The sequence below is a fragment of the Garra rufa genome, chromosome 7 (assembly GCF_049309525.1).
Source record: "Garra rufa chromosome 7, GarRuf1.0, whole genome shotgun sequence".
Taxonomy (NCBI): Eukaryota; Metazoa; Chordata; class Actinopteri; order Cypriniformes; family Cyprinidae; genus Garra; species Garra rufa.
Window position 1 is genome coordinate 3,440,756 of NC_133367.1, and position 12,060 is coordinate 3,452,815.

The 12,060-nt window shown below is 38.7% G+C and overlaps 1 protein-coding gene across 1 annotated transcript in view; it reads left to right on the forward strand.

Annotated features, from left to right (window-relative positions):
- Window positions 1–5,044, forward strand: part of LOC141338972 (lysine-specific demethylase 4B-like) — a 75,904-nt gene extending 70,860 nt beyond the window's left edge. Inside the window, exon 17 of the mRNA XM_073844583.1 lies at window positions 3,622–5,044. Within this exon, the coding sequence (XP_073700684.1) occupies window positions 3,622–3,966 (345 nt within the window). The 3' untranslated portion in view covers window positions 3,967–5,044. The remainder of the gene's footprint in view (window positions 1–3,621) is intronic.
- Window positions 5,045–12,060: the final 7,016 nt, after the last annotated feature.

Sequence of the window (12,060 nt, forward strand, 5' to 3'; positions counted from 1 at the left end):
CTGACTTTATAACATAGTTGCGAGTTATGATATAAATTTGCAGTTGCAAGAAAAAAGTCAAGATTTGCAAGAAAAAAAAGTTGCGAGATATAAACTCGCAATTATGAAAAAGGTTAGAATTGTGAGGAAAAAGTCTGAATTGCATAATATGACTTGCAATTGCAAAAAAAAAAAAAAAAGATTTGCGAGTAAAGGTAGTTGCGAGATATAAACACAGAACTGAGGAAAAAAATCTGAACTGCACGATATAAACTCGCAATTGCCATAAAAGTTAACATTGGGTGATGTAAATTTTCATTTGCCAGAAAAATACAAATTGTGTGATATAAACTTGAATTTGCAAGAAAATATTGCGTGCTATAAACTCACAATTGTCAGAATTGCGTGATATTAACTCGCAATTGCGAGAAAAATCTGAACTTTGTGATATTTTGTGTGATATAAACTCACATTTGCCAGAAAAAAGTCAGTATTGTGTGATATAAACTCACATTTGCCAGAAAAAAGTCAGAATTATGTGATATAAACTCACAATTGCCAGAATTGCATGTAGAACTGGTGATATAATCTTGCATTTACCAGAAAGTTTGCGTGATATAAACTCGCATTTGCCAGAATTGCGTGATATAAACTCGCATTTGCCAGAATTGCGTGATATAAACTCACAATTGCGAGAAAAGTCAGAATTGTGTGATATAAACTTGCAATTGCGAGAAAAGTCAGAATTGCACAATATAAACTTGAATTTGCAAGAAAATATTGCGCGATATAAACTCGCATTTGCCAGAATTGCATGATATAAACTCACAATTGCGAGAAAAGTCAGAATTGTGTGATATAAACTCGCATTATCCAGAATTGTGTGATATAAACTTGCAATTGCGAGAAAAGTCAGAATTGCACAATATAAACTTGAATTTGCAAGAAAATATTGCGTGATATAAACTCACAATTGCCATACAAGTCAGATTTGCGTGATGTAAACTCGCATTTGCCAGAATTGCATGATATAAACTCGCAATTGTGAGAAGTCAGAATTGCACAATATAAACTTGAATTTGCAAGAAAATATTGGGTGCTATAAACTCACAATTGCCAGAAAAGTCAGAATTGTGTGATATTAACTCGCAAAGAGAAAAATCATAACTGCGTGATATAAACTTGCAATTATAAGAAAAGTTAGAATTGCGAGAGATCAACTCGCATTTGCCAAAAAAAAAAACTCATAATTTAGAGGAAAAAGGTCAAAATTGCATGAAATTAACTTGCCTTTGTCATAAAAAGTTGCGTGATATAAACTCACATTTGCCAGAAAAGAAATCAGAATTGTGTGGAAAAATAGTCAGGATTATGTGATTAAAAACTTGTAATTGCAAGAAAAGTAAGAATTGCGTGATATACCCCTGGTTTCACAGACTAGGTTTAAGACCAGTACCAGACTAAAATGTGAGTCTGAGCTGTTTCAGCTGAAAGAAACTTACACTTACTGATCTTAAAATATATCATTGTTAAATATACACTATAGTCTCAAGATGCACACCAGTCATGTTTTTTTTCTAAGGCACGTTTATAAAAATTACTTAAATGTCCTAATTGAACTATGGCCTAATCCTGGCTTAGTCTAAGTCCTGTCTAAGAAACCAGGCCATAAACTCGCAATTGCCAGAAAAGCCAGAATTGCATGACATAAACTTGCTTTTGTCATAGAAAGTTATAATTGCGTGATATAAACTCACAATTGCGAGAAAAGTCGTAATTGTGCAATATAAACTCATATTTTCCAGAAGTAGACTTGATATAATCTTGCATTTACCAGAAAGTTAGAATTGCGCAATATAAACTTTTATTTGCAAGAAAATATTGCATGCTATAAACTCACAATTGCCAGAAAAGTCAGAATTGTACGATATAAACTCACAATTGCCAGAAAAGTCAGAATTGTGCGATATAAACTCACAATTGCCAGAAAAGTCAGAATTGTGCGATATAAACTCACAATTGCCAGAAAAGTCAGAATTGTACGATATAAACTCACAATTGCCAGAAAAGTCAGAATTGTGCGATATAAACTCACAATTGCCAGAAAAGTCAGAATTGTGCGATATAAACTCACAATTGCCAGAAAAGTCAGAATTGTACGATATAAACTCACAATTGCCAGAAAAGTCAGAATTGTACGATATAAACTCACAATTGCCAGAAAAGTCAGAATTGTGCGATATAAACTCACAATTGCCAGAAAAGTCAGAATTGTACGATATAAACTCACAATTGCCAGAAAAGTCAGAATTGTGCGATATAAACTCACAATTGCCAGAAAAGTCAGAATTGTACGATATAAACTCACAATTGCCAGAAAAGTCAGAATTGTACGATATAAACTCACAATTGCCAGAAAAGTCAGAATTGTACGATATAAACTCACAATTGCCAGAAAAGTCAGAATTGTGCGATATAAACTCACAATTGCCAGAAAAGTCAGAATTGTACGATATAAACTCACAATTGCCAGAAAAGTCAGAATTGTGCGATATAAACTCACAATTGCCAGAAAAGTCAGAATTGTACGATATAAACTCACAATTGCCAGAAAAGTCAGAATTGTGCGATATAAACTCACAATTGCCAGAAAAGTCAGAATTGTACGATATAAACTCACAATTGCCAGAAAAGTCAGAATTGTGCGATATAAACTCACAATTGCCAGAAAAGTCAGAATTGTACGATATAAACTCACAATTGCCAGAAAAGTCAGAATTGTGCGATATAAACTCACAATTGCCAGAAAAGTCAGAATTGCATGAAATAAACTTGCATTTGCCAGAAAAAAATAATATGTGGAAAAAAAGTCAGGATTATGTGGTTAAAAACTTGTAATTGTGAGAGAAGTCAGAATTGTGTAAGATAAACTGGCATTATCCAGAAAAAAGTAAGAATTGCGTGATATACCCCCGGTTTCACAGGTTAAGCTTAAGCCTAGTCCCAGACTAAAATGTAAGTCTGAGCCATTTTAACTGAAAGAAACTTGCACTTACTGATCTTAAAATATATCATTGCCTTTGTTTTGTCTCAAGATGCACACCAGTCATGTTTTTTTTTCCTAAGGCATGTTTATAAAAATTACTTAAATGTCCTAATTGAACAATGGCCTATTCCTGGCTTAGTCTAAACCCTGTCTGGGCCAGGCCATAAACTCGAAATTGCCAGAAAAGCCAGAATTGCATGACATAAACTTGAGATTGCCAAAAAAAAATCTGAATTATGTAATATAAACTTGCAGTTGCCTGAAAAGCCAGAATTGCGTGACATTAACTTGCGATTGGCAGAAAAAGCCAGAATTGCGTGACATTAACTTGCAATTGCCAGAAAAACAGTCAGATCTTACTGAAGCACAGCGAGATTCTCTCTCTGAACCAAGAGCTGCCCAAGAGGGTCATGTCTCATCTGGTAAGCACTTTGATTGGCTTCAGGCCAAGTGCTGTATGTTTCTGCACACAGATTTTATTAATGTAAAGTCAAAGTGTAGGTTTAACACTTTACGGCTTTTGTGAGTTGTCAAACCAGAAGGTTTTTCGAGAGTTCAGATTGTTGTTGCTAAACGTCTTTTTTTCTTCTCAACAGGCAACTGTGAACCAACAGCAACCTCAGGCGCAACCGTCAGACGAACCTCTAGCGGCGAAACGCCCACGTCTGCCGACCCCGCCGCCTACGTTAGCCATCGAGCCCTCGGCGCTACCTCCAGAAATAGTGACCGCTTTCCTGCCCGCTAGTATTACTTCGAACACCAGCACTGCCCCTTGCCTGCCTCCTTCCGCTTCACTTCCTGTTTCAGCACCCACACTTCCTGCCCCGGAACCCAGCGAGAGTTACACCCACAGCTCCAGCTACATAGCCTACATGGAGTCTCTCCTTAACTCGGACTTTCCTCCAGAAGAGGGCGATCAAGGCGTCGAGCCGATGTATTGAAGCGCCTCCGCGCTCTACCATCTGTTCGCCGACGCTTCGTACGGACTTTTGATTCATCCACTGCATGTCTTTGTTTCATTTATTCGCTGTCGTGCTGATCCGAGTCTCCCACCCGTGAACGGTGCGCGTGGGACGCATGTGTGTCATTATAGACTGAAGCCGAAGCGGGCCCAGTACATAGCCTTGTGGGACGCCGCACTCTTCCGACCCTTCCCGCGATCCTTCGCTCCGGTTCTTTTGAGCCGCCATACGTTTTCAGATGGGATAATCATCCACTGTATGTGCTGTTTACTTTATACCTAAATTTTTTTCTCTAACGAGCGCTGAATATTTTTCTAACTCGAGCCAAAATATCATGCTACCCGGTCACTGAACAAATACACAGTCTATATCTGTACAGTTTCAGGTATTTTTCTCTCTACTCAAGTGTTCGGGGGGGGTCACAGGAAGAGTTTTAGTCGGGGCTTGTGGGATTTAACAAGTATTTAAATGTCTTTTGTCACATAGATTTAATATTTGTATAAAGAAAATCACAATTATGGCAGCATCGGAAGCTACAGTTTTCAGTTAGCGTACACATCCGTGTTACGATAGATTTGCGCGTCTTCGTGTATTCTTCTATAATCGACGATAATGTTTTTCAGCGCCAGAGGATTTGTTTTTGTAGCATACTTGGTAGACGTTGATATTGAATACTATTCACCCTGTCTGTTTTTTATTATGATTACCGTTGTTGTTATGATTTTTATTTTTATTGATTTTTATTTTGGTGAATCTTTGCAAGATGAAAAAAAAAAAAAAAGAGGAAGTTGAATTTATCATTTTTATTCAAGAGGTTGAAGTGGCGTACATTTAAGCGTATAGTCATAGGTGATGTTAAACAGATGCGCAATCCGCCTTCTCAAGGTGCTATAGAGGTCTTAGACTACTGAGGGGCGATCTGGGTCACGTGACCCACTATGAGGTGTACATACTAGACGTCCTGTTCGCGAATTGGAAAAAAAATTCATCAGTGTAACTTCTAGTCTTATCAAATGCCATGTCACATTCAAATAAAGGGTCTGATTGTCGCTTCGGATTTGTTTTCTTCTTTTTATTGTTTGCCCATTCTTGTTGTTTTGTCTTCTGACATGAGCGATTATCGATCGGCACGATTCCTTCACTGGTACGATTCCTTCACTGGTGATTTTCATCTAAATAATTCAGAAACAAACACTCGAGTGAAGCCAAAGTGGAGCCAGTACATCCCTGTTAAAAAAGAAATCAGAAATAAAAGATTTGCAAACATGCTCCTGATCTGAATCAAATGATTTGCAAACCTGCTCCAAAGTCCCGATTTGAATTAATGATACGTGATCAGCACTCCAAAGTTCTGATTTCCAATCTGAATCAAAGGAATCATCGTCTATGCTCCAAAGTTTTGATTCCCAATCTGAATCAACTGATTCATGATCCGCGCTCTGAAGTTCATATCAAATTAAATGATTCACGATCCGAGCTCCGCAGTTCCTATCTAAATTAAATGACTCGCTATCTACACTCCTAGTTCCGATCCAAATCAGATTATTTGCGAAACAGCTCCAGTTCTGACCTACCCCAAATGACACAAGAAACCGCTCAGATTATCGATTGGCACGCCTCCTTCACTGGTACTTGTGCGATTTTTCAGCGAAATAATCTGGAAACAAACACTCGGATGAAGCCAAAATGAACCCAGTACAGAGCCTTGGGGGATGCCGCACTCTTCCGACCTTTGAATTTGAATCAATGATACGTGATCCACACTTCGAAGTTCCGATTCCCGATCTAAATGAAAAGATTCACAATCGGCTCTCCAAAGTCTTGATTCCCAATCTGAATCAACTCATTCACGATCCACACTTCGAAGTTCTGATCAAATTAAACGATTCACGATCCATGCTCCACAGTTCTGATCTAAATCAAATAAGGCAGTTTTTGTCAGATTTCATTGCTGATTTCAAAAATGAAATTTAATCATATGCTTGGTGAACAGTTTGAGAATTTGATGTTTCCCCATTCAAAGAGATAGGAGCTGCACTTGCATGCCTGAGAGGCGTTTCAAAGACGGCTGCCGAGTGACATGACTTGCCTTAGAGGGACTTTGAACGGACCCAGTACAGAGCCTTGGGGGAAGCCGCACTCTTCCAACCCTTCCCACAATCCCTGTTAAAAAATAAATTAGAAAAGATTTGCCAATCTGCTCCTGATCCGAATCAAATAATTTGATTGGCACACCACCTTCACAGGTACTTGTGCGATTTTCAGCTAAATAATTTGGAATCAATCATTTGTGATCCGCGCTTCAAAGTTCAGATTCTTGATCTGAATCAAATGATCCACAATCTGCGCTCCAAAGTCTCGATTTCCAATCTAAATCTAATGATTCACGGTCCACGCTCCTAAGTTCAGATCTTAATCAAATGAATAATGAAACCGGTCCAAAGTTCAGATCTAAATCAAATTATTTGTGTTCTGAACTTCTGATCTGAATCAAACGATTTGCGAAACCACACTGAAGTTCCAATCTAAACCAAATGATCCGCTATCTGCGCTTCTAGTTCTGATCTAAATCAAAGGATTCATGAAACTGCTCTGATTATCGGTCGGCATGCTTCTTTCACTGAGTACTTGTGCGATTTTCATCTTAATAATTCGGAAACAAACACTTGGATCAAGCCAAAATGTACCCAGTACAGAGCCGCACTCTTCCGACCCTTCCCACAATCCCTGTTAAAAAGAAGAAATGAGGGAAAAAAAGATTAGAAAACCCGCTCCTGATCTGAATCAAATGATTCGCAAAACCACTTCAAAGTCCCAATCTGAATCAATGATTCGTGATCCAGGCTCCGAAGTTCCGATTCCTGACCTGAATCAAAGGATTCACGATCCGTACTCCGAAGTTCCGTTTAAATGAAATGACTCACGATCCACACTCCAAACTTCCAATCTAAATCAAATGATTTGCGTTCTGAACTTCTGATCTGAATCAAATGATTCGCAAAACTGCTCTGAACTTCTGACCTAAATAAAATGATTTGCTATCCATGCTCCTAGTTCCAAACTAAATCAAATGATTTGTGAAACCGCTCTGATTATTGGCACACACCTCCTTCACTGGTACTTGTGCAATTTTCCCCTAAATAATTCGGAAACAAACAGTCAGATAAAGCCAAAACGGACCCAGTACGGAGCCTTGGGGGATGCCGCACTCTTCCGACCCTTCCCACAATCTCTGTTAAAAAAAAAAGAAATCAGAAAAAAAAAAACCTGCTCAGAATCAAATGATTTGCGAACCCGCTTCGAAGTCCCGATCTGAATCAATGATTCGTGATCTGCACTCTAAAGTTCCAATTTCCGATCTGAATCAATTGATTCACAATCCGTGCTTCGAAGTTCCGATCAAATTAAATGACTCGTGATCCACACTTCGAACTTCCAGTCTTAATCAAATGATTCGGGAAACCACTCTAAAGTTCCAATCTAAATCAAATGATTTGCATTCTGAACTTCTGATCTGAATCAAATGAGTCGCCAAACCACTCCTAGTTCTAATCTAAATCAAATGATTCGCAAAACCACTTCAGTTCAGATCTAAATCAAATAATTTGTAAAACCGCTCAGATTATCAATCGGCACACCTCCTTCACTGGTACTTGTGTGATATTTTTTTCCCCTAAATAATTTGGAAACAAACATTTGGAGCAAGCCAAAATGGTACAGAGTACAGAGCCTTGGGGGAAGCCACGCTCTTCCGACCCTAAACCGAAAGAGCCACCACACATATCCGGATGGAATTATCATTAACTTTAGCATGCCAAAGATTTTGGAGAATTGTTCAAAATGCAGGATAATTTAATGCAAGAAAAGTCCCCAAATGAAGTTACCTTGTCAGTGCCAGCGTTCTCATCTCAACGCCGTTTGTTGTTTTCCGCCCGCCAGTGACGCCTACGGCCGCTCCGACACTAGACACAGTGTGTCGATGGCATTTGTACTCCTCTGTTCCTGGGGTTTCTGCTTTGCATTAACGGAAACGTCACGAGAGGCAGGTATAATGAAATAACCCACCACAGCTTGCATACTGTTGATGGCAAATGTTTATCTGTGCAGAAGTACTAGGAAAGATTCTAATAAAATGTGAAGTGAAACTGTGCTTTGTGTTTGACTGTGTTTATTCCTCTGGGAAAGCAATGAAATGCCTGGTTTAAATAAAACCCATAAAAAGAACAAAATGTATAGTGTCGACTTTATTTATTTTTCTCGAAAATATTTAATTGGCTAGGTTTTGTGTGTAGTGATATCCAATTTGTGAGCAAATTATGTTTTTGAATTGGTTTTTACAATGAATCACTTGACCCAGTTTACAAATTGCCTGCTTTCCCCAAATTAAGTCAAAATGGTTCTTCAAATCCTTATCCAGTAATCACAAACGATTGTAAAGGTCATGAAAATCAATTGGCCTATAATGAGATTTGACTTGAAAACGTGGGGCTTTTATAAATTGCTTTTTGAAAAGTAGTTTTCTTGAAGTTCAGAGGTCAGTAAATTGCTGTTTATTTATTTCAAACGATCACAATCGAACAGATTAAAAGCTTTTCTCGTAGACCAGAGCCATTAAAAATAAACCATTATGAAAAACCGCCATGAATCATCCGAGGCAAAAAGATTAATCTTGTGGTGAGTTGTTTTGTCAAACCGAAGCCTCATTGACATTTAGCTGCTCTAAATGTGCCTTTATCTGATTAAAAACCAATTAGGCTTTTAAAATATCGGCTAATTGTTTCGCACAACTAAAATGGAAACGTCAGTCAGGATTTGTTTGGCGCCACTATAGATCACATAATGCACCGCGCACAAACTCTGCTCATAAAGTTATGAATCCTCTTACGCTCGGAGATATTTCGAGACACAGCTGCCTCCGTAGGGGCCGAACTGAGGAGATGTGAAATGACACCTGCGTTCATTACCTGCTGCGTATCTTCATTAGTTCCGTGTGTTTGTGTGGAAGTTCAAGCTCGGATGACTTAAACCAACGCGTATCAAGCATGCGCAGCTGCGCCTCATCATAATAGAACAGGACGCGGGAAATAAAGCCGCTCATAAAGACATAAGTAGCGTCTTATGAAAGCGCTTTGAATAAATAGACTTGTTCGGAGGACACGACAGCGTTCGTGAGCGTGACTGAGACTCATTCGCGTATTCAGATTTGAAGTGAGTCGTTCTTTTGTCCATATGTCCATCAGTTCGAGTTTGATACATTTAAACGAATCGTTCAAATGTCAGTTTCAGTGAATTGATTCAAAGTTAGAGCACTGAACCAATATACAGTAGTCAGCATTTGAAGTGGATCGAAATAGTTAATCAAAGTTGCCCTAGGACAAGAACGGGTATTGTTTTGGTTTTAATGACTACTGTATGTATATATATATATATATATGTATCAAGACAAGTATACGGAAATAATCCAAAATTCTGTTCATCCTAAAGCAGTCAAAACTGCTCTAAACAAAACATCTGTATATTCACCCTGTCCTCTTAAATTTATCGTTTTTTAACCTGTGTCAAAACACTTCTTTGTATGTTTTTTTCTTTCTTTTTCTTTTCTTTTGTTTTTATAACTGTACTGCCTTAATGTTTGATGATTTGTAGCCTACTGTAAAAAAAAAAAAAAATAGGAAAAGAATTTAGATCCCAGTCTAAATTAAATGATTCGCAAACCCGTTCAAAAGTCCTAATCTGAATCAATGATTCTGGATCCGCGCTCCAAAGTCTCGATTCCCATTCATGAATCCGATGATTCATGATCCATGCTCCGAAGTTCTGATCAAATTAAATCACTCGCGATCCGTGCTTCGAACTTCCGATCTGAATTAAATGATTAGAGAAACTGAGAATCAGAAGTTTCAATCAAATGATTCGCGAATGCGCTCCAAAGTTTGGATTAAATGATTCCTTAAAACATTCCAAAGTTCAGAACTAAATCAAATGATATGCACTCAGGCTCCAAAATTCTGATCAAATGATCTGTGCTCCGAAGTTCCGATCAAATGATAAACATTCCGCGTTCTGATACCGATCAAATGATTTGCGATCTGTGCTTAAAAGCCCCATCTGAATCAAATGATTTGCGATCCGTGCTCTGAAGTTCCGATCAAATGATTCACGCTCCGAAATTCCGATCAAATGATCCACGCTCCGAAGTTCCGATCAAATGATTAATGATCCGAAGTTCTGATAAAATGATTCACGCTCCGAAATTCCGATCAAATGATCCACGCTCCAAAGTTCTGATCAAATGATTTACGCTTCGAAATTCCGATCAAATGATCCATGCTCCGAAGTTCCGATCAAATGATCCACGCTCCGAAATTCCGATCAAATGATTAACGATCCGAAGTTCCGATCAAATGATTAACGATCCGAAGTTCCGATCAAATGATTAACGATCCGAAGTTCCGATCAAATGATCCACGCTCCGAAGTTCCGATCAAATGATTCACGCTCCTAAATTCCAATTAAATGATTAACGATCCGAAGTTCCGATCAAATGATCCACGCTCCGAAGTTCCGATCAAATGATACACGATCCGAAGTTCCGATAAAATGATTAACAATCCGAAGTTCTGATCAAATGATTAACGATCCGAAGTTCCGATCAAATGATCCATGCTCCGAAGTTCCGATCAAATGATCCACGCTCCGAAATTCCGATCAAATGATTAACGATCCGAAGTTCCGATCAAATGATTAACGATCCGAAGTTCCGATCAAATGATTAACGATCCGAAGTTCCGATCAAATGATCCACGCTCCGAAGTTCCGATCAAATGATTCACGCTCCTAAATTCCAATTAAATGATTAACGATCCGAAGTTCCGATCAAATGATCCACGCTCCGAAGTTCCGATCAAATGATACACGATCCGAAGTTCCGATAAAATGATTAACAATCCGAAGTTCTGATCAAATGATTAACGATCCGAAGTTCCGATCAAATGATCCACGCTCCGAAGTTCCGATCAAATGATTCACGCTCCTAAATTCCAATTAAATGATTAACGATCCGAAGTTCTGATCAAATGATTAACGATCCGAAGTTCCGATCAAATGATCCACGCTCCGAAGTTCCGATCAAATGATCCACGCTCCGAAGTTCTGATAAAATGATTCACGCTCCGAAGTTCCGATCAAATCATCCAAGCTCCGAAGTTCCGATCAAATGATTCACGCTCCGAAGTTCCGATCAAATGATCCACGCTCCGAAGTTCCGATCAAATGATCCACGCTCCGAAGTTCCGATCAAATGATTCACGCTCCGAAATTCCGATCAAATGATTCACACTCCGAAATTCCGATCAAATGATTAATGATCCGAAGTTCCGTTCAAATGATTAACGATCCGAAGTTCTGATCAAATGATTCACGCTTTGAGTTAAAAATGTTTGTTTGTGTTCTACTGTTGAATCAAAGTCATCTACATCTTGGGTGCCCTGGGGGTAAGCAGATAAACATCAAATTTTCATTTTTGGGTAAACTTTCCCTTTAAAAGCCGCCATGCCAAATGATTCGCAACCCGCGTTTATAAGCCTCGATCTAAATAAAATGATTCGTGAACGCGCTCTGAAGTTCCGATCAAATGATTCGCGATCCACGCTTATAAGCCCCGATCTGAAATGATTCGCGATCCACGATCCGCGATCAAAACCCAGTTTTGAATCAAATGATTCACGATATATAACAGTGAATCATTGTGCGACTCAATGGTTAAACTGATTCGGAGTTTCGGAAATGAATGGCTTCTTTGAACTGTTTTTTGATAGTCATTCGCTTAAGCCAAATTTTGACGTCACGAGATTGAGTTTGAATCAACCGGAGCGGCTCCCGCGCAAATGTCTCACTCAATTGATTCGGTTTGTCGTTCATCAGCGTTTCGCGTCCTCAGCCATGTTTACACGACGCTGCCAGTACTACTACTGGCTTATCTCGCTAGTTTCATGAGATTAACTGAATTAAGTGAAAAAAGTATGATGTTTACACATAAAAAAAAATCAATATTTGCTTTCCACGTCAACATCA